The sequence below is a fragment of the Electrona antarctica genome (genome assembly GCF_951216825.1).
Source record: "Electrona antarctica genome assembly, chromosome: 11".
Taxonomy (NCBI): Eukaryota; Metazoa; Chordata; class Actinopteri; order Myctophiformes; family Myctophidae; genus Electrona; species Electrona antarctica.
Window position 1 is genome coordinate 7,635,790 of NC_136792.1, and position 21,649 is coordinate 7,657,438.

At 44.6% G+C, this 21,649-nt stretch overlaps 1 protein-coding gene across 1 annotated transcript in view; it reads right to left on the reverse strand.

Moving 5' to 3' along the window:
- The window catches only part of brip1 (BRCA1 interacting helicase 1), a 63,528-nt gene that overhangs the window by 36,090 nt on the left and 5,789 nt on the right, over window positions 1-21,649 (reverse strand). Inside the window, 8 exon segments of the mRNA XM_079514759.1 lie at window positions 2,360-2,521; window positions 4,111-4,251; window positions 6,314-6,506; window positions 7,335-7,486; window positions 8,235-8,367; window positions 8,737-8,936; window positions 10,899-11,120; window positions 15,216-15,509. Of these exon segments, the coding sequence (XP_079370885.1) occupies window positions 2,360-2,521; window positions 4,111-4,251; window positions 6,314-6,506; window positions 7,335-7,486; window positions 8,235-8,367; window positions 8,737-8,936; window positions 10,899-11,120; window positions 15,216-15,509 (1,497 nt within the window).

The window sequence follows — 21,649 nt, forward strand, 5'->3', positions numbered from 1 at the left end:
GACTTGGTGTCATTTGGATGAAACATTTGACATTTAATGACCTGCTTTAAAAAAGGCACTGATCCATGTTAGCAGGTTCTCATCATTTTTAAACTGCTTTAACCCATTTTGGGCGGGAACCCCTTTTGGTGTTGGCATTATAGAAGTGTCTATTTGTACGTCTCTAAATGTTTTGATGAATTGAACATGGTGGACCCTCTTGTAAACAAGTGTAATGCTTAATTGGGTCGTCCACTCACAGTTAACAGCCTTTGTATTGAGTTTGTGCTTGAAATGTACTGTAATTCCGCAAACTGTTAATAAATATTTCAATCAATCAATCAATTATGTTATGCTTTAGCTATTGAAAAATAGCAGATCTACAAGCTCATAGCGCGCCACCGAGTGGCGCGCTACGAGCTTGTAGGTCTGCTATTTTTGAAAAATCGAAGAACCACTGACATAGAAACATAGCTTTTTCAGAAAACTGTCAGGATGTAGAAGACATTTTTAGAATCTGATCTCAGGTCAAAATGGGTTAATGTCATTATAGCTCCAAATTTGAGAATGCCTCACGCTAAACACACGGACACACAGATAATGATATGTGAAAACCAGCTGGCCATCAAGACAGCCGATGTGACAACCGAGCTAGAGTGGAAATTAATTATTCAGTGGCAAAAATGCATAACAAACAAAGGACGACAAAGTGTCTATCAGAGGGCCCTTAGAAGTGTCCTCATTAGCTGAAAGAGGATACAGTCAATCATGAGACAAAGGCGACATCTTTGGGATTCTCAGGTAGGCGTATCGTTTTGGTAATGACCGGCTTTAACCCATTTTGGGCGGGAACCCCTTTTGGTGTTAGCATTATGTTATGCTTTAGCTATTGAAAAATAGCAGATCTACAAGCTCATAGCGCGCCACCGAGTGGCGCGCTACGAGCTTGTAGGTCTGCTATTTTTGAAAAATCGAAGAACGACTGACATAGAAACATAGCTTGTTCCGAAAACTGTCAGGATGTAGAAGACATTTTTAGAATCTGATCTCAGGTCAAAATGGGTTAACAATATGACATCATCCACAGCTCGTTATTAGGGTGTGTTGGAATCCGTCTTGCCCAGAAAGAAGAATGGGCAAAAGCTGTCATAGATGCTAAATGCTTTTAGTCTTCACACAATGGAACTTTTGGCCTCGTCATTAAAGTGTGGTCTCTTACACCTCCTTGTGGCACAAAATGGAAGTGAACGTGCTAAACAACAACACAATCCAGGACTGGGTCACATGAAACCTATCGACTGTCCACCAAGTTTAATTGGTATGGAAACATAAGGACATTGTATTATAACTTAACACACAGAACAAGAAGATCATTTTCATTAATACTGTGTATATAACTAAACTGTGGTCAGAAACTGTGGTCAAGATGAAACAATTTTTTTTTGCAATGATAATTGTATTTACTCCATGTATACAGAATAAAGATCACAAACCCTCCTGAAGCAGAGGCTAAAGATACAATTATAATATTAACCCATTTTGGGCAGGAACCCCTTTTGGTGTTTTAAACATTGTTGTAATTTAGCTATTTAAAAATAGCAGATCTACAAGCTCATAGCGCGCCACCGAGTGGCGCGCTATGAACTTGTAGGTCTGCTATTTTTGAAAAATCGTTAAAATGTGCCTCAAATCTTTCAGAAAATTGTCATGATTTAGACAACTTTTTTTTTTTTCAACGTCAGGCCTGAATGGGTTAATACACAAAAACGTATTCGCAATACCGAAAGATACATGCTGATATGATGAAGATCTAAATGCTACTACAGGAGGAGGTTGGGGAGGCGGAGGGAGCTGGATTACTGACAAGCTGTCTCAGTGGTAGCAGTGAGAGTTGTTGAGCATGTAATAGAGAGTGAAAGTCAGTCTGCTTAAACAGACTAGTCTGAGCCATTAGGAATGTGGGCGCATGTGATTGGAGCGGCTTGACACTTCCGTGCTTATACCTCAACTAACACAATGCACCATATCTATCTACATTCTACACTATGAACATAGAAATCATTTAAAGAATGCTGCTACTCAACTCATACAGCAAGAAAGTCTATGTTTCGTTTAGTACGTTTTAAAATACACAAATGCAACAAAAATCATACTAGCCCGTTTAGACATGGAACGTATACATTTCTAAAATATACATTTGTCAAAGAATGTATATTTAGCTCATGAACTGGTTCAGACCGTACGACATGTGGGCACGTCATATCTAATCCAACTGACGGGTTTCTAGGACGTGTGCATTTTCATTGATCCTTGTGTTGTGGATGGTCAGTCAACCATATCTCAAAGGCTACTCTTCTTCACAGGAGGTTAATTTGGTTACCTTGTATGAAGGAAGGAAGCAGAGCACACCCTTGGCCACAGTCTGGCAGATGTGCAGCAGCAGGCCACCCACTTCGTCCTGGAAGGAGTAGGTCTCAGCGTGCTGGAAGGTGGCGAGAAGCTTCTTTCCCTGCGGACCTGCACCCACAGTGCCCACCCACACCTGGGGAAGGGGACATTGAAACTTGTGAAGCAATTTGGAAGCTATGTTTTGGAAGCATGCTATAGAGATAAAAGTGTTACACAGGAATATGTAAAGGCAGAAGTCGAAAAGACAGGGATGCGGCTGGTTAGGTACTAGCATCCGGTCAGGCACCAGCACCCCCAGTTATGACAAACTGTATGAAGAATTGCATATTGCATAACAGTGTAACTTAGAATTCTAGCAACCTGCAGAGGAATAGCTATAGAGTGCGTAAGTGGGTTTAAATAATGCATTTCAATAATTACAAAATACAAATGTTTTACAAACATAATATGAAAATGTGCTTTTGCAAGGATCCCTGGCTAATAAGACGTATATGCCTTAAACTATTCTACTTGCCCTCTAGAACTAAAATGAGAAATTACATATTTTATTTATCTTGTCAGTTTTTCGCTCCCGTCGCAAGTTGCTTATACGACACACCAAAGATCCGACATGCGGAAATCACCCGTCGCTCCAGACATGCGTTGGCTTGCGGTTAGGGGTAGGTTGTCGGTCTTATGACTGTCGTACCTTTGGTGTGTCGGAACCAAAGCCTGTACCTGTGTGCTCCAGCCCTATGAAATGTATTGAATGCATGTGTGAATAAAAACGTAATACTTCCTAAGGTTAATATGAGCATCAAAGCAATATTTTAAATATTGTTTATTAACACATTTTATTAGCACAATCCATAGGGCTGGACCGGCACACATGGGCAAATGACATCAACCTGTGACAGGAGTTTTCCCGATTGAGTGAAAGATTAACAATTTCTACGATAAATAAAATATTGAAGTGTTTTCTAATTTTAGTTATAGAGGGCAAGTATAATCTGTTAAGGCATATAAGTCTTATTAGCCAGGGATCCTTTTAAAGGCTACATGGCATGTCACTTTGTATCTGTGCTACGTTTGTCACTGAAGAATATCTGCGTAGCGTCAAGCTATTTCTGTGCCAACAGTGAGTTAAACCATTTTGACCTGAGATCAGATTCTAAAAATGTCTTCTACATCCTGACAGTTTTCTGAAAAAGCTATGTTTCTATGTCAGTCGTTCTTCGATTTTTCAAAAATAGCAGACCTACAAGCTCGTAGCGCGCCACTCGGTGGCGCGCTATGAGCTTGTAGATCTGCTATTTTTCAATAGCTAAAGCATAACACAATGCTATCACCAAAAGGGGTTCCCGCTCAAAATGGGTTAAGATCTCTGCCATGTTTTCTATCAAACCGCATACAATTGATTCCCTGACTTTTCCACGATGAAAAGCACACACTTCCACAAGCTAATAGTGTTCTTCTTTGACTTATCCATCCATCTATGTTCGTAATATAGTAGACACACACACACAGCTTTTAGTCACATGAATGCGTTATAACCGAATTCAACCAAAATTGGTTTTAACAGAGACCAAACGGTACACGACCTAACGGAGGGAGGGAAAACAACAAGTGTAGATCTTGCAAAATAAGCAATAGCAATATACCTCCATTTTATTTCATGACTTGGGCAAAAGAAAAAAAAACTACAAAGCTCAGCCTTTTGAAGCTCCGTCTACGTCTACTGACCTGGGACTTGCCGATGACATGGCTGGCCTCCAGCTGGATGGAGAATTTGACCCCCAATTCAGAGGCGAAGGAGGCCATGGGAGACAGCGTGCCTGAGGTTAGGACGATGGTACGTACCGATCCACTCAGGTCAGAGAAGGCCTGTGAGACACAAAAACAAAACAAGCAAGCCTTTAAAAAGGCTACAGTACATTAGACCACAATGGGAAAACATTCAGAACACAAAGGACTGTAGTGGCCAAGTGTGGTCTAGCCCATTTTGGGCGGGAACCCCTTTTGGTGTTAGCATTATGTTATGCTTTAGCTATTGAAAAATAGCAGATTTACAAGCTCATAGCGGAGTGGCGTGCTACGAGCTTGTAGGTCTGCTATTTTTGAAAAATCGAAGAACGACTGACATAGAAACATAGCTTTTTCAGAAAACTGTCAGGATGTAGAAGACATTTTTAGAATCTGATCTCAGGTCAAAATGGGCTAGTGCAGGGGTTCTCAACCTTTTTGGCTGGGGACCCCAAAAAAATACTTTTTTTGTGTTTTTTTTACACATTCAGAAAATAATCTGGCGACGCCCTGAAATAATTTGGCGACCCTCAAGGGGTCAGGTGGAGAACCCCTGGTCTAGTGAACTTACTTGCTCACAGTGGTGACCTACGGTACTGCACAGAACACCGGATTGCTATATCAAGTAAGTATCAAGTCACTTTTAAGAACATGACTTTGAACACTCTGTGCGGTTTAGTTTAGTGTAGCATGTTGACATTTAGAAATGAACAGTTGTATTATTGTGATTTGGTCCAACACAACAGGAAGCAATTTGAACAGGTTTACAGGTACAGTAGGCCAGAGCAGAGACACTGCCCATATCATAGTACCAAGTACAATCAATGAATGATAATTTCGCTTGGTTACTTGGTAAAAAGCAGGTCGCATTATTCTAAAGCAGGGGTGGGCAACTGGCGGCCCAGGGGCCACATGCGGCCCCCACCTTCACTTAATGTGGCCCTCAGGTTAATGTCAGAATACTGATATAATATTGGTTTCAGCTGTTACTATTCCACAACATGCAAAACATGACCCGCTTTTATTACTTCAGTCTAAATTAGTAGCTCATTGCTTAAACCCAAGTATAATTAAAGGCATTTGAAATTACATAAAAATGTAAATTTTCAGGATTCTAATTCAAAAATAGCAAATAGCGAATAGATTTCAATTCGAATATAGCAAAAATAGCCGATCTACAAGCTCAAAACGCGTCGCAGTGCGACGCGTTTTGAGCTTGTAGATCAGCTATTTTTGCTACAACAGTAATATATGGCCCTAGGGAGTGAGTGTGGAAATATAGTGGCCCCCTCCATCGTCAAAGTTGCCCACCCCTGTTCTAAAGTGTGCTTTATTAATATAATTGAAACAGAATGCATCGCGTGCGCTTTTAGATCAGTTATCTTCGCAAATAAGTATAAATCAGACATAAGTCTCCACTATGTTTGAGTAGTGGCTGTGATGTCAGCAGTTACGTAATTTACGTTAGCGAACAATTCTACCCTGACATCCATCCATCCATCTTCAACCGCTTATGCGTAGTAGGGGGCAACAGCTCCACCAGAGAGCTCCAGACTTCCCTCTCCAGAGCAACATTAGTAAATTACTCCTGGGGGATCCCGAGGCGTTCTAAGGCCAGTGAGTCGATGTAATCCCTCCAACTGCACCTTGGTCTGCCCGGGGTCTCCTCCAAGTGGGACGTGCATCGAGGACCTCCCTAGGTAGACGCTCGAGAGGCATCCTACATCTGTAACCAGATGCCTGAACCACCTAAGCTTGCTCCTTTCCAGGTGAAGAAGCAGCGACTCTACTCCGAGTCTCTCTCGTGTGACTGAACTTCTCACCCAATCTCTAAGGGAGATGCCAGCCACCCGTCGGAGAAAACTCACCTCGGCCGCCTGTATTCGCAACCTTATTCTTTCGGTCATGACCCACACTTCATGACCATACGTGAGACTAGGAACGAAGATTGCTCGGTAGACGGAGAGCTTTGCCTTCTGGCTCAGCTCTCTTTTCGTTACAACAGTGTGGTACCCCGACAGCATTTTTTAAAGGTTGCACATTCGGAAAAAGCTGCATTTTCACAAAGAGATGAGAACCCTAAAAAAATCCAAATAAGGACAGAGACTTATGGAGCCTGCATGTGCCAGACCTAACCTCTCACCACGGCAGGGTTGAGGCACCAGAAGCTGAGCGTGTGGACCTGCGTCTTGACGCGGGCAGAACTCTGCTGCCCGCGCCCGCGCCTCTGACGTGGACGGGCGAAGAAGCCATTGCTATCAGCGACATCTGGCGGCTGGACCTGATTGGTCCACGTATAGCTCTGCTGTAGGGCCACACGGTAGTCCTCAGCATACCTACACACACACACACACACACACACACACACAGTTTGAATCCACCCATTAGCATAGCATCAGATTCAAACATTAAAAAGATCCAACATATGATCCACCCACTAGGGCTGGTAAAATATTAGATTTTCAAATATTTCTCGAATATGGGGGGAAAATGAAAGATTGAATAGAAAATAATATTATTATTTGTATGTTTATAATACAATACAAAAAAAACAATGCATCAGTTTTGTATTGGATCCAAGCAGCGCGTGCTGTCCCTCTTCCGCTGGTATCCCGTTTTTGAGTGGTGCAAACCACTCCAACAACTGGCTTTGTTAGTACCCGTGTGTGTGTGTTTGTGTACCTGTCCCTCAAAAGAATGAGCATGGTTACTATGGTCACTGACATTACGTCAGACCAGCTGATCAGGCTATATAAGACCTTGCACCACTCAGTTCACACGGGTGTGATTTTTACATAATAAGTCATTTTCTACAGGGATTTATTTTTTAATAGTATTCGAATATATTCTATATATTCGGGCCAATTTTTAAGACCAATAATTAGAATTACATTTCTGAGGAATGTTAACAGCCCTACAACCCACTGCACAGTCAATTTGGCTATTGTGGCCAGTCTAAAAGGAATACAGTACAATTTAAATCATGTATTGAAATTGTAAAATCATTCTCAAGCCAAGTCAGGTGGTACCTTCAACAAAGTATTCGGCTGTTGGCACTTCAGTACATTATCATGTAATGGCACAAGTTTCAAATATAGTACATTCAAGGAAATTGCTCCTGATTTGTGAGCAGAAGTCAAAAGTAGGCAGCCTTGAACTCTGACCTGCAGTTCTCCTTGAAGAGGTAGTTCAACACCATGAAGAGACCTTTGAGGATAATGGAAGTGTTTGAACTGATGATTGGAACCGTTATCTCTACCTCTTGACCACGATGCACAACCTTTTCCTCTTTCTCCAACACTGCTGCTAAGTGTTTCTATGAGAAGGGAGTGAGAGAGTGATGTTTTACAGAGGACAGATGATATAACATGTATTGAGGAAAAGCTTTTTGTCAGGATGTGGCAACAAGGCTAAGGGACCAGTCGAAATTTAGAAAAGGGGGCCCTGGAGGAAAATAGGGGAGGGCCATGTCTTTTTAATTTTAGTCAGAGGGAGGGTGAGCTAATTTTATTTTGAGTCCAAGGGAGGGTGATCCAATTTTGATAATAAAATAGTCCGGGTTTTATATATATATCTAATACTACAGCTTTTCTGAATTAAAGTACAACTTTGGTCAACGATACCCCTCTGTTGCTTTCACTTGGTTCTTCCCAACAGGACCGGTTTTCATTGTTCCCCGTGTCAATCATTGTGCTTGGCCTATCCAAGTGTGTAAGTACACACTACAACCCCCACTTTTCAATAGCTTCCATAGCTTGCTGTGTTAGGCGTTAGACTACGAGCCAATTTTTTTTCATGATTTTTGCGGTCACTTTATTTTCTCACATATTAAAAACGCTAGCAGATTACAGTTAAATAATACTCAGGTAAATGTGATATTAATTAATAGGGGAGGGTGATTCCTTTTTGTTTAATCACCTGGGGAGGGGACTGGATTTTTATTTTCATTCACAGGGAGGGTGATGGTATTTTATATCAGGACACATTTCCTCCAGGGGTACCCCTATTTAAATTTCGACCGGTCCCTAATGAGTTTGCAAGTAAAGTCAGGTGACTCCTTGTACCTGCAGCATGGCAAAGGTAGCAGCAGTGATGCCCATGCCATGGAAGATACCCACGACATCCTTGCCGGTCCACACTTTACAGGATGTCTCAAAGCCCCGGTCCAAAAGCAGGCGATGGCTCTCCAGCATCCAGCTATGGACAATAACCCCCCAAAAAAACATTGAGACTTTTGGAATGAATTTGATATTATTATGTAAAAACATAATATTGGTACACTTATAGATATGTATGGCTTAACCCATTTTGACCTGAGATCAGATTCTAAAAAATGTCTTCTACATCCTGACAGTTTTCTGAAAAAGCTATGTTTCTATGTCAGTCGTTCTTCGATTTTTCAAAAATAGCAGACCTACAACCTCGTAGCGCGCTATGAGCTTGTAGATCTGCTATTTTTAAATAGCTAAAGCATAACATAATGCTAACACCAAAAGGGGTTCCCGCCCAAAATGGGTTAATTCAGAGTTTGTTTTGTATGCAAACGTATAACGTCAGGTCCCTGACTTGAGGATGCTGCAGCAGAAGGCTCTGAGTTGTTGGTGGTCAGCGGTTCGGATGTCGTGCTTCACCATGCCATCCAACTCATCCATGGCCAACTTCAGGTTGTTCTGGTCCAGCGTGTAGCTGGCACTCTCCCTGGCACAGTCCTCTATGTTGTGGGCCTCATCCAGCACCAGGATCTGGTCTTTGAGGTTGATATCCAGCTGAGGAACAAAGTCAAAGTCGTACGATTAGTCACAGACGTTACCGCAGTGAAATTTGTTCTCCGCATTTGACCCATCTCTTGGAACGGTGAGCCGCAACGTGCGCCGCACTCGGGAATCATTAGTTGATTTGACCCCCAATCCAACCCATTGATGCTGAGTGCCAAGCAGGGAGGCATTGGGTCCCATTTTTACAGTCTTTGGTATGACCCGGCCGGGGATCGAACCCCGACCTCCCACTTTCAGGGCGGACACTCTAACCACAAGGCCACTGTCTGGTACAGACAAAGCAAATGGCAATATTATTTCTATATTTCTAACCAGTCACCACTCATCAATACACTTCCAATGTTGTTCACAATGCTCTGACTTGGTCTGATACCCAATTCATTATATTACAATTTTTACTTTTATACTTGCCCTCAAGGACAGCTTTTTCCAAGACGCAGGCAAAGCATGTCAGTCTCTCAATGACCAACTCAGATTACTACAATGTAAGCCAAGATGGCTCGTCGTAGAGGCTTACAATTATATGTGACCTACAATTATTAGTACACCAGACACGTTTATGTTGGTGTGTATAAGCAGTTACAAAAACATAATACTACTGGCTCAAGTACACCGCATTCGAAACATTTGTTTAGTGAAGCACATGTTGATTAATCGATTCATCAATCAACGGACAATTATTAAAATATATTTTTTTAGTAATAGGTTCCGTTTTATAATACTATATTATTTACCACCTTCCCAAAATATGAATGCTTGTCTTTGTTCTATTATATTATAAAATGTAAACGTTTACAGCTGGGTAACAAACATGTTGTCTGATCAAGGCAAATTTTATTAAACGCAATCATATTCTGATAAAACATATAAACCCACAACTTAAAGCAGCATGTGTGTTTACCGTTTACTCTGTACTAGTGGCTGAAATGTGGACCTGAACCTCACTTTCCTATCATTTGGCAAACCCCAAACCAAATGAATCAAATAATTCTTGGTAGAGTACATTACCCACTTGGCCACTCTCTGCTTTGCTCAACAGTGAAGGGGTGGGATGGGGTGGGGGGGTTGGGTAAGCCATTTGCCATTTCAACTGAGAGAATAGTACTTATGATCAGACTCTAAATCTATCATGTAGGTCAGGGGTGGGCAACTTTGACGATGGAGAGGGCCACTATATTTCCACACTCACTCCCTAGGGCCATATATTACTGTCGTAGCAAAAATAGCTGATCTACGAGCTCAAAACGCGTCGCAGTGCGACGCGTTTTGAGCTTGTAGATCGGCTATTTTTGCTATATTCGAATTGAAATCTTGATTTTTTGCTATTTTTGAATTAGAATCCTGAAAATTAACATTTTTATGTAATTTCAAATGCCTTTAATTATACTTGGGTTGAAGCAATGAGCTACTAATTTAGACTGAAGTAATACAAGCGGGTCATGTTTTGCATGTTGTGGAATAGTAACAGCTGAAACCAATATTATATCAGTATTCTGACATTAACCTGAGGGCCACATTAAGTGAAGGTGGGGGCCGCATGTGGCCCCCGGGCCGCCAGTTGCCCACCCCTGATGTAGGTCAATCGATTTATGGAAAAGATTGTCGACGGATTAATAGATTTATGAAAACTACTCATTGCAGCACTACTCTTTGACGTCAATGTGCATCTACTTATGTCACACAAACATTTTACTGCACACACTTCTATGAATGAGGGACAAATTAAACTTCTGAATCTTAGGCCCCATTTACACTGGCAGACAAATCTAGCCTGAATCAGATCTGTGCCACATCAAGATTGAAATCCGATTGGTTTAAATGATTCTAACAGGTCACATGACTCATTTAAACGAATCAGATTCCAATCTGGATGTGGCTCAGACCTGATTCAGGCTAGATTTGGCTGCCAGTGTAAATGGGGCCTTAGTATCCAGCAGACGTCCTTTCACTCACACTCTCCCTGATGAGGGGGTCTAGCAGGTAGTTGTAGGGGCAGAAGATGATCCAGGCTCCCTGCATGAGCTCGCGGGCTGCATAGTACGAGCAGGCGCGCAGGCGTTCGCCGAGACGCACCAGGTCTTCGATGTCCCAGGCCTGGCTGAGCCCGTGGCTCAACTGCAAGGAGTTCTGGTCCCGCATCTTGTGGACGCCGTGGTAGTACATACATTTCTTGCCCTGGTGGTGGGGATCAGAGAATATTACTTATTAGTGTAATCTTATTAGTGTAACTAGAAGGCCGGTCTAAAGCGCCATGGGGAAGGAAAAAAAAGTGTAACGCAGAAACATGTGGCCTGTAGAAAGATGTTTGCGCGTCACTTTTTGATGACGTTGGCCTACTGGGCAAGAGAGATGGCTGAAATGTGCCTGAATAATGGGTTTATATTAACTGTACAATATGTGAAGACATTGTGGGCGGAGTAATCTGTGGAGGAAAGTGGAGTGCAGGTTGCTATTAAAACACATTTTGTGGCCAAGACGTCCACAGACGTCCTGGGAATTACCGCTATGTGGTGCCCAGGACGTCTGCGAAGTGTCCTTGAGCTAGACACTGAACCCCTAATTGCTCCTGATGTGCTGGTTGGTGCCTTGCATTGGATTCCGCCGCCATCGGTGTGTGAATGGGTGAATGTAATGCACAATCTATGTATAGCGCCTTGGATAAAAGCACCATTTACATTCCGGCTGTCCCCCGTCTCTCCGGTGGTCACCAGACTATACCTGGTTGTCACATAGTCTATTCCAATGAGTCACTATAAATAGAAGAACTATAACTAAAAACATTGCATGGATGCACCTGGGACGTATCCTCAGTGATGTATCCCAAGGTCATCGGGGTTTCGGGTCTCTCGAACATCACACCCCTCACTCAGGCGACCCAGCCGGGGTGATCAAGTCCCGACTTACGTCACAGTAGCTACCCTCGATGAGTCCCACTAGGGCAAAACCAGGGCCACACAATCCGTTGGAACTATACTCCAGAACAACTCTGCCAGGGCTGGGAGGTACGCTTCTGTCGCATGGAAGGACTAGGCTCTGTGGGTTGACTCCTGTCCGGGCCCCTCCTACGTCTCACCAGGTCCACTCCTGCTCTCACCAGGCCCAGGACCTGTGCGTTGCACCAAAAGAAAACCCTACCACTTTTCCCCGCTCTATTTCCCTTTTCAAGTGTGTTTGTCTCATATGAAACACCATCGCCGCTATTCCAAAGGCCCCTCAGATAGATTTTCTTTCCAGCATTGAGCCAATATATTTTTCTCATTTTTAAAGTAGCTCTCAAGTCAAAAAAGTGTGGGCACCCCTGTTATAAATACTTGAAGAATTGTTATAAATTGAGAGAAAGGGTTTAAAGTGTAAAAATCTTTATGAATTGAATCCAGTCAGGTGTACATGCCATAACCATATGGGTTTGCATGTTGTGATACCTACGTGGTGAAAGCACCGGATGTGTGAATGAAGGGGAATCATGTACTAAGCCTCAATTAGCCTGTCAGTACAGGTGCCTGCAGTAGCCGCCACTCTGTCCCGCCCTACATCCCTTATGAATACTATGGCTCGAGGTAATGGACAGCCAGTCTATCACACACACACACACACACACACACACACACACACACACACACACACACACACACACACACACACACACACACACACACACACACACACACACACACACACACACACACACACACACACACACACACACACACACACACACACACACAGTACTCTGTAACCTCTGCGTGCAATCACAATCATTCTCAGTCTGCGACGATGGTGTCAAAGGGCGTGTCTTAACGGTGTCTCGTCTCTCACAGTGATGCGTTGGAGATAAATACGCTCAGACACTTCACTGACACCGAAGCCGTCAGTTCAAGTGAAAGGGGACCGTGAAGGATTAACTGCCATGCAGCCACTTCTATGAGCACAGAGACAGCTTAGCCCCGTGGTCAAACTGAGGGCTTTGACTTGAGAATGAGTGAAAACATTATTAGTCAAAGCCTGTGTGTCTCTACGTGTGTGAGCCTTTGTGTGTCTGTACAGTGTGGAAACCCGATGCGTGCCGCCAGGAGACGGGCCCTTAAGTGACGAAGGCGCACAACATATTGACGCCCGAGTCTCTGGCGCGGGGTTATGACTGGGACAGCTCTTTCACACTGCGACCTGAAGTGGGACGGTGGCAATAGGAGGTAGACACCTCCGCTGACATAGTTATTGTCCCCGGGACACTCTTCGAGTCCGCGTCTCACCTTTTGGACAGCCCGGGCGGTTACGCAGCCACTCGAGAGTCTTATGTTTCTAAATAAAGCTTGTTTCTATGACTCTTGACATTTTAATGCGTCAAAAAGAGCCTGTTGGTTCGACTGGGGATACAGTGGCGGCATAATTGGTGCTCTGAGGCTACAGTTTGGAAGCTTTTTGTCTGCCCACAGTCGTTAACTGTGGGTTTGTATTACAGGGTCTTTCTAAAACTCAGAGATAGGGGTGAGGTTTATAGGATTAGCACAGTCATACACCCTGGGGTTCCCCAGAGCTTTGTGTTTGTGTGTGGATGTATGTTGTGAGGGGTGGGGCTGAGCAATTTGGCATGTAACTAACCTGCAGATTGAGATTCCTTTCTATTCAAATGAACGTCGTACAGTGTTAAGACTAAGAAAACAACAGGTGAATAGTACTGGATTGGGGTCACGCCCAGGTCAAATCACTCCAATTCAGGCCCAGGATAGCCATTTGTAAGTTAAAAGGGCGGCAGTGGCTCAGGGGTAGAGTGGCCGGTAGAGCAGCCGGACGGGAACCGCAAGGTTCCCAGTTCGATTCCGGCTCCCCCCAAGCTCGCAGATCAGCTGTTTTCGCGGAGCCACTTTGTGTGTGTGTGTGTGTGTGTGTGTGTGTGTGTGTGTGTGTGTGTGTGTGTGTGTGTTGAGAGAGACGAGAGAGATTGATAAAGAGCGCGGGAGACGCGCTGCGCTCTGATCGAGACGGATATCTCAAAGGTTATTTTTTTTAATGAATTAGAAACAAATGGTCCGGATGTTCGCTCGAAAGTTCCTGCCGAAGTTCGAGTCCTAAAAAAAGGGCTAGGGTACAGCCTTACTGTGTAGCAGGTAGAAAGGGGTTTATGTAGGATGAATGTGGTGACATGTACTGTCATAGAAAAAAATCTATAAAAGAATATTGATGTATTGATAATATATATGAGGCTTAATAGTGTGCCTGGGTAGCACCAAGAGCTGATCAGATGTGCATCGACCACATGATCGTAAAGTCCTGTGATCAATTCCAGCCTGATGCCAACCAACCTGTGCTGGATGTGTTCACCCGCTCTCCGCCCTCACTTTGCTGCCTCTCTGCTCTGTCCTACTGTATCTAAATGAGGCAGAGGGACGTCAGTGTGTGCCTCTCTGCTCTGTCCTACTGCCTCTCTGCTCTGTCCTACTGTATCTAAATGAGGCAGAGGGACGTCAGTGTGTGCCTCTCTGCTCCGTCCTACTGTATCTAAATGAGGCAGAGGGACGTCAGCGTGTGCCTCTCTGCTCTGCCCTACTGTATCTAAATGAGGCAGAGGGACGTCAGTGTGTGCCTCTCTGCTCTGTCCTACTGCATCTAAATGAGGCAGAGGGACGTCAGTGTGTGCCTCTCTGCTCTGTCCTACTGTATCTAAATGAGGCAGAGGGACTCTCTGCTCTGTCCTACTGTATCTAAATGAGGCAGAGGGACGTCAGTGTGTGCCTCTCTGCTCTGTCCTACTGTATCTAAATGAGGCAGAGGGACGTCAGTGTGTGCCTCTCTGCTCTGTCCTACTGCATCTAAATGAGGCAGAGGGACGTCAGTGTGTGCCTCTCTGCTCTGTCCTACTGTATCTAAATGAGGCAGAGGGACTCTCTGCTCTGTCCTACTGTATCTAAATGAGGCAGAGGGACGTCAGTGTGTGCCTCTCTGCTCTGTCCTACTGCATCTAAATGAGGCAGAGGGACGTCAGTGTGTGCCTCTCTGCTCTGTCCTACTGTATCTAAATGAGGCAGAGGGACTCTCTGCTCTGTCCTACTGTATCTAAATGAGGCAGAGGGACGTCAGTGTGTGCCTCTCTGCTCCGTCCTACTGTATCTAAATGAGGCAGAGGGACGTCAGTGTGTGCCTCTCTGCTCCGTCCTACTGTATCTAAATGAGGCAGAGGGACGTCAGTGTGTGCCTCTCTGCTCTGTCCTACTGTATCTAAATGAGGCAGAGGGACGTCGGTGTGTTCAGTGCACGTGTCTCCTCCATACTCACATCCTTGCCTTCCAGCAGCTCCTTGCAGCGTTCATTGCGATTGGTGAGGTGCCGCACATCTGGGTTGACACACGTCTGGTTTCTGCTGGACAGGATGGTCATGGGAACGCCGGAATAAATGGTACGCTTCAGCTCGTGGGCGACCTGCGTGATCTGTTTATGAGTGCGCGTGCCAAAGAATATCTTGGGGATGTTGGGCTTCTTGCCGTCTTTGTCCTTGGAGGATTTGCCCTCTGCGGCCTTTGCGCTGGCTTTGGCCATAGAACACGGACACAGGGAACACGGCACAGGTGTCTGGATGGATCAAGGATACAAAGGAAGGCAACTCATGGTTAATTGATACTCAACAAAAAAATATATACATTTCGTGAATTACCACGATTGTGCGACACATTTTATAGTAGCCATAGCCTTTAGAAATGGGTACCAACTTCTCACATGAACTGATGTGAATAACTGACATACAGGATTTCTGCCATCGGTGGCTATTCTGGCTAATGAAACCATAGTGATATTAACCCATTTTGACCTGAGATCAGATTCTAAAATTGTTTTCTAAATCCTGAGTTTTCTGAAAAAGCTATGTTTCTATGTCAGTCGTTCTTCGATTAAAAAAAAAATAGCAGACCTACAAGCTCGTAGCGTGCCACTCGGTGGCGCGCTATGAGCTTGTAGATCTGCTATTTTTCAATAGCTAAAGCATAACATAATGCTAACACCAAAAGGGGTTTCCACCCAAAATGGGTTAAAAGGAATATTGTTTAGAGCCCAGCCAAATAGTCTAAACTCAGTTCAGTCAATTTGGTGTACTGTCTGCGGTACAAAAAAAGATCAAGTCATCGCTATTATCCCCTCCTGAAAGGACCATCTGACAGACTGTCTTGTATACTCCATTGAAAAACATACGGAGGAGCATAAAGAATTTGTATCCATACATAGGCAGTCCTGTCAGTCTGTGTCAGATGACCTTTTCTGGGCCCGAAAGATGATAGGCCGCCATTGTCGGGGCTGAGAAAATCTAGCTGCTTCATAATTGGCTGTCCAGTGACATGTGGTGGATTCTTTCTCTCCGGCATACAGGTGAAGTGTAGCCGACAACGCTTCTGAAACCGATCCTGCTCAGGTGATGAGCTCTTCTAAGTGGCCTACTTTCAGACTCTCTCAAAGGCTCTAATCATGCATCGTCCAAACACCGATTTCCCAGTTCCGACATTTTGACACTCTTGTCCAGTACTAAATGTTTTACAGTCTAAATAAATTGCCGGGTTACAAAATTGTCATTTTCAGTAATTGCTCTCAGAAAGCCGGACTACATTAACCACCTGAACCCTAGTATCCCTATTCTGGGCATGTCATAATAGACAAAAATAGGCAAACAGTACGCGAAAATAGAAGATCTACAAGCTCACAATGTGTTACAAGGCAATATGCCATGAACTTGTATCACCGTCACGCCTATTTGACGTACAATGAAGTATACAGGGTTTAAGTGGTTAATTCCAGTGATTGCTATTGGAGATAGAATTCCGTGATGAATAGGCAATGTCCAAGACTTATATGATCTTTCAACTCTACTCCAAGGTTAGCCTAAGATTTAGACTCTCGTAGATGTATTTAGTCTACGGTCTATGGCTTCATTCCCCATGGTGCTGAGCCCGAAGTCCCACTGCCCTTGAATAGGTCTGAACATGTACAAATGCAAAATCTAAAAGGTGCTTACCCTGCTGCCCCACCTGTCTGGTTTATTTGTGCCTAGCGTTTATAACCCGTAGGTCCGTAGTGTTTTAACCCATTTTGACCTGAGAGCAGATTCTAAAAATGTCTTCTACATCCTGACAGTTTTCTGAAAAAGCTATGTTTCTATGTCAGTGGTTCTTCGATTTTTCTAAAATAGCAGACCTACAAGCTTGTAGCGCGCCAGATCTGCTATTTTTCAATAGCTAAAGCATAACATAATGCTAACACCAAAAGGGGTTCCTGCACAAAATAGGTTAATCCACTCTGTCTCTGAATCTTTCCTCCATCATGGATCTTTCCTCGACGATTGCAACTGCGCAGGCAGGGTTGCGCAGCCAGTTGCACTCATTTGGGGAGATTTGAGGACAGATCCAAGATGGCAGAAATATTCACAGACAGAGTGGATTAAAACACTTTATTGAAAACTACGGACCTACGGACTTTAAACGCTAGGCGCAGATAAACCGGACAGGTGGGGCAGCAGGGCAAGCACCTTAGATTTTTTTTCTACCACCTCACCATGTGCTACACCCATTCAGCCCTTAATTGGAAAGACGACCATCTACTGTTGGTACCAAAGATGATTTTCGGGAGACAAGACATTTTTGGATTCCATTCAAGCATCTGTTCCATTATAATGGAACAGATGCTGTTTTGAGTGGAAGAGCTCCATCTATGAGCCTCCAGGGTCAACCTGCAATTCACTGTGAAGCCCAAGGTTTCCGGTTGTGCGTATTACTATATACAGTAGAATGAATATATAATGTGGCTTGTAATGCTTTGATGAGGTGAGAGAACCTCAAGTTTGAAAATACAAAAGATAATTGACTCAGAATGGTCAGAATGTGTCAGAACTTTATTGGGAGGATGGCCCCTTGAGATGCAGCATCTCGTTTTAGAGCGGGTCCTCTAAAACAAACAAAAAAGAGTGGGTCCTATACATACAACTACAACATTACAGCAGTGCAAGTACACAGTACTAAAGACACATACTGTAGGTGCAACATGACATACAGTACAAATACACAAGACATACACTGATACCCATACATGTACAGTAAGGGCCGATTCATACTCCTATTTTAGAGCCGAATAAAAGTTGGTTCGGCGCTGTAGAGCCTACAATGTGACGTCATTTGAGGTTCGGGGGGGCGGGTACCGTCCTAAAGTCGGCTCTTCGGTGCTACTGAAAATTTCTGACGAGCCGAAATCATTTCGGCACTACAGCGCCGAAACAGCGGTAAAATAGGAGTATGAAACGGCCCTTAGCTTGGTCCAGCTTCTCCCACCCACACCCCCGGCCCCCCTGACTCATGTACATATGGAAATAATGGAGAAAACAGTACTATTACCTGTATCAAAGTTAGAAGTAAACATGTGTGCAAGCAGTATTAGAAGCATGAACAGGTTGTTTGGAGATGTGGATACAGGGAAGTCCTGAAGCGGCCAAGAGAGGTAATTGATCCGAGTGAAAGCGGAAGATTGTTCCAGTCAGATGGAGCTTTGTAGTGGAATGACCTGCGTCCAGATTCCAAGAATATTCTTTTGGGAACAATAAGATAGGGCTGATGTGTATGTCTGAGTGGGTATGGGGTGAGTATTACACTCATGATTCATGAATGTACTATATGTGAAAAGTATAGGCTTGCATATTTATCATTCAAAATTAAGTCATTTTTTGGATAACAGCTGATGACAAATACCTGTTGTGTAAAAATAGTGCCACTTAAGGGATATTGCAACCTGTATCTCTATCGCTATTTTTGTGGAATCGTCTTTTGTTTTGAAGCATTAACCCATTTTGACCTGAGATCAGATTCTAAAAATGTCTTCTACATCCTGACAGTTTTCTGAAAAAGCTATGTTTCTATGTCAGTGGTTCTTCTATTTTTCAAAAATAGCAGACCTACAAGCTCATAGCGCGCCAAGTGGCGCGCTATGAGCTTGTAGATCTGCTATTTTTCAATAGCTAAAGCATAACATAATGCTAACACCAAAAGGGGTTACCGCCGGTTAAAGTCCGATAGGGAATTTCAACACTGCCCAAGACTAGCTGGTGGCTCCGAGCCAAGTCTGATGAGAGTGACTGCACAAGAAAGGCTGCCTTTTGGAGACACCTGGAAGGGGGTGTTGCCACTTGCCAGTGAGGTCTTTTCCCAATGACATATCTTTCCCCGAGTGGCATTACGTGAATCCGTTCATAAGTTAAACATCGTTTTGTAGTCGGCCACACCCACTTCAAAGGTTTCAGTTCATCCTCGGCCCGTGCACCTTTCCATAGATCGTGTGCAAATCAATTCCCAACTGAATGACCAGTGGCGAAAGCATTACCTACTTGGCAGAGGTGATTAACATACGACTCGATGTACTGGCACTTTGCTCTATGGGACAGGTAATTACATCAAATGAGGAAGCCAACTTTTTAATGAACCAAGTCCTTGAGTGGTACTGTCTTTTAGAGAGAAAAGAGAAAGAAGGAAAAAAACAAGTAATTTGGACAAAATAGAAATTCCAAATTTAGCAAACCCATTCCTTCCCAGTGAATGATACAGTCTGCCACGTCCAACCGGTAAGGTTACATGTAAAAATGAATGCTATGTGATGCCGTGCATTACAACTTTACGCTGGCGATCTGAAGCCAGTACTTCTGACGAGAGATGAGGGGGTCATGTTACCCGCCGACTCTCCCCTCTGCAGGCATGTTTGCCCATCAAATATTACAATGTGTGATGGAGTGGAGGCCAAAGAGAGCCCTTAGAGAGCTGTCCCTCAGAGTTAAGAGGGATAAGGAGCTCTGAGCCCATGTGAAAAATAAACAGAGGTGCCGCGGGGCCCCAACACCGGCTCGAGTTACCTTTCTCTTCTGGAACAGTTACGCTCCACAGCCCGGGCCCCGGGTCTGATCACCTTACCTGCTACTGCCACATTAAATAGAGGCATCCAAATATCCTGCCCCAAGATGGCCAATAATTACTTATTCATCGGCAGGTGGGAGGAGGAGGGGCAGGCAGGGGTGCGGGAAAAAGGGGGCCGCTGATGAATAGAGGCCCTTGTCAAGAGGCAGCAGCAGGAAACAGCTGACACAAGGGTATCTTTTTACGCGCCTGCCTACCGAGATGCCAGTACGACAAGGTTTCAAGCTTGGCCCCACAGCCGAGAGCAGACACCCCCTGGAAAGGAATGTAGATAACTGTCGAAAGGGGCAAATAGGGCACCATCTCTGCTAGCAGCAAGCACACACCGACTCATTCAGCACCGGACAATTCCACTGGTGTTGGTTCTTGGGTGACGCCACTGAAGAAAAAGCTCCACTTTCTCTGTCACACTATACGGGACCTGAGAGAATTGATGTATCTTATTAACACTCGGCATTTTGCAACACCTCTCTCGTCAGGTTACCAGGTGTGTACCTGGCTAATAATCTATGTACGGACACTCACACAATTCAACGTGGCGTTTTCAAATAGGGGGAATAGGTGGGATTGGGGCTAAGTTCATTGGTGTCACTGAATACCTCAGAGTATTCACAGGTAATGATACCCAGGCCTCTCTGCTGCTGCTGTTGCTATATCGCACTGCCAACACCTGAGAGATGGAAATCTCACACTCCGGGGGGGCCAGTCAAAGGGCGTTGAGGGGCCGCAAGGCTGTGGGCCGGCTCTGTGTCACTGGCGCCTCTCGCTGGACGCCAATTTGCTCCTCATTCCTCGGCCTTCGAAGGCTTGGAATGCATTCCAATAAGGGTGGGCTCCAATACCCAATACCTCGGAAGACATGGGACACCTAACTCCCTCCTATTCCTCCCTGCATGGGCACACCGTGTGGGTAGGGGCCCTCAGCGAATATCCGCCCTCCAACGCACCTGTTTATCCCTGGGGCGCACTAACCAGCGGGTGAACCCCATTCAATATTTATCCCCGTGGCTTTCACAGATCATCGGCCCAAGCGAGGCAAACCCTCTTAATTAAAACTGGAGCTTGCTTCAAAGGGCCCCATTCAGGCCGTCAGTCAGCGCTCGTGGGACAAAAGAGCCAGGGTCAGGTAGCTGCGGGGAAACCAGAGACGGCCGCGCTCTTTCGACTCTTCGCTTTCCCTCCTCCTCTTTTTCCACCTCCCGCCATCCGCCGGTCCAAATCCAAGCCACACACCTGTGGCAGTATTGGATGCGGCTCTGGGAGTTTACCCCGTTGTGTGGATCGCTATACGAGAACAAGCGTTCACTCTGAGCTTGTGTAATGATTATAAGTAACCCCGGGTCGGGTCTGTGGGACGTGGGGTGAATGCAGTAACATGGATTATTCATCCACACTCTTGACCACCAATGTAATTAAGAGGTGTTTTCTTCCGTTTTGCCATTACCTTCAGATTAATGGGATTCCTAATGTGAACCTTTAACACTCTACCACACATCATTGCAAACAATTGCACTGTAGTGGTGTCTCAAGGAAATCTTATATACACAGTACATTTCCAGGCTTTGAGACAAACATATTGCACAATGCAGTTGTATCCCCTACTAGAAAATGAATAAATAATAATTTCACCTCAAAGTATTGGGGACAGCCCAGGCGGTGGCGTAACCGTCTGGGCACCCGACTGGTAATCCAGTCGCAGTGTGCCGCGGGTTCGACTCCCGAGCCCGACACGGCCTTTACTGCATGTCTTCCCCCATCTCTCTCCCGTTTCCTGTCAGCCTA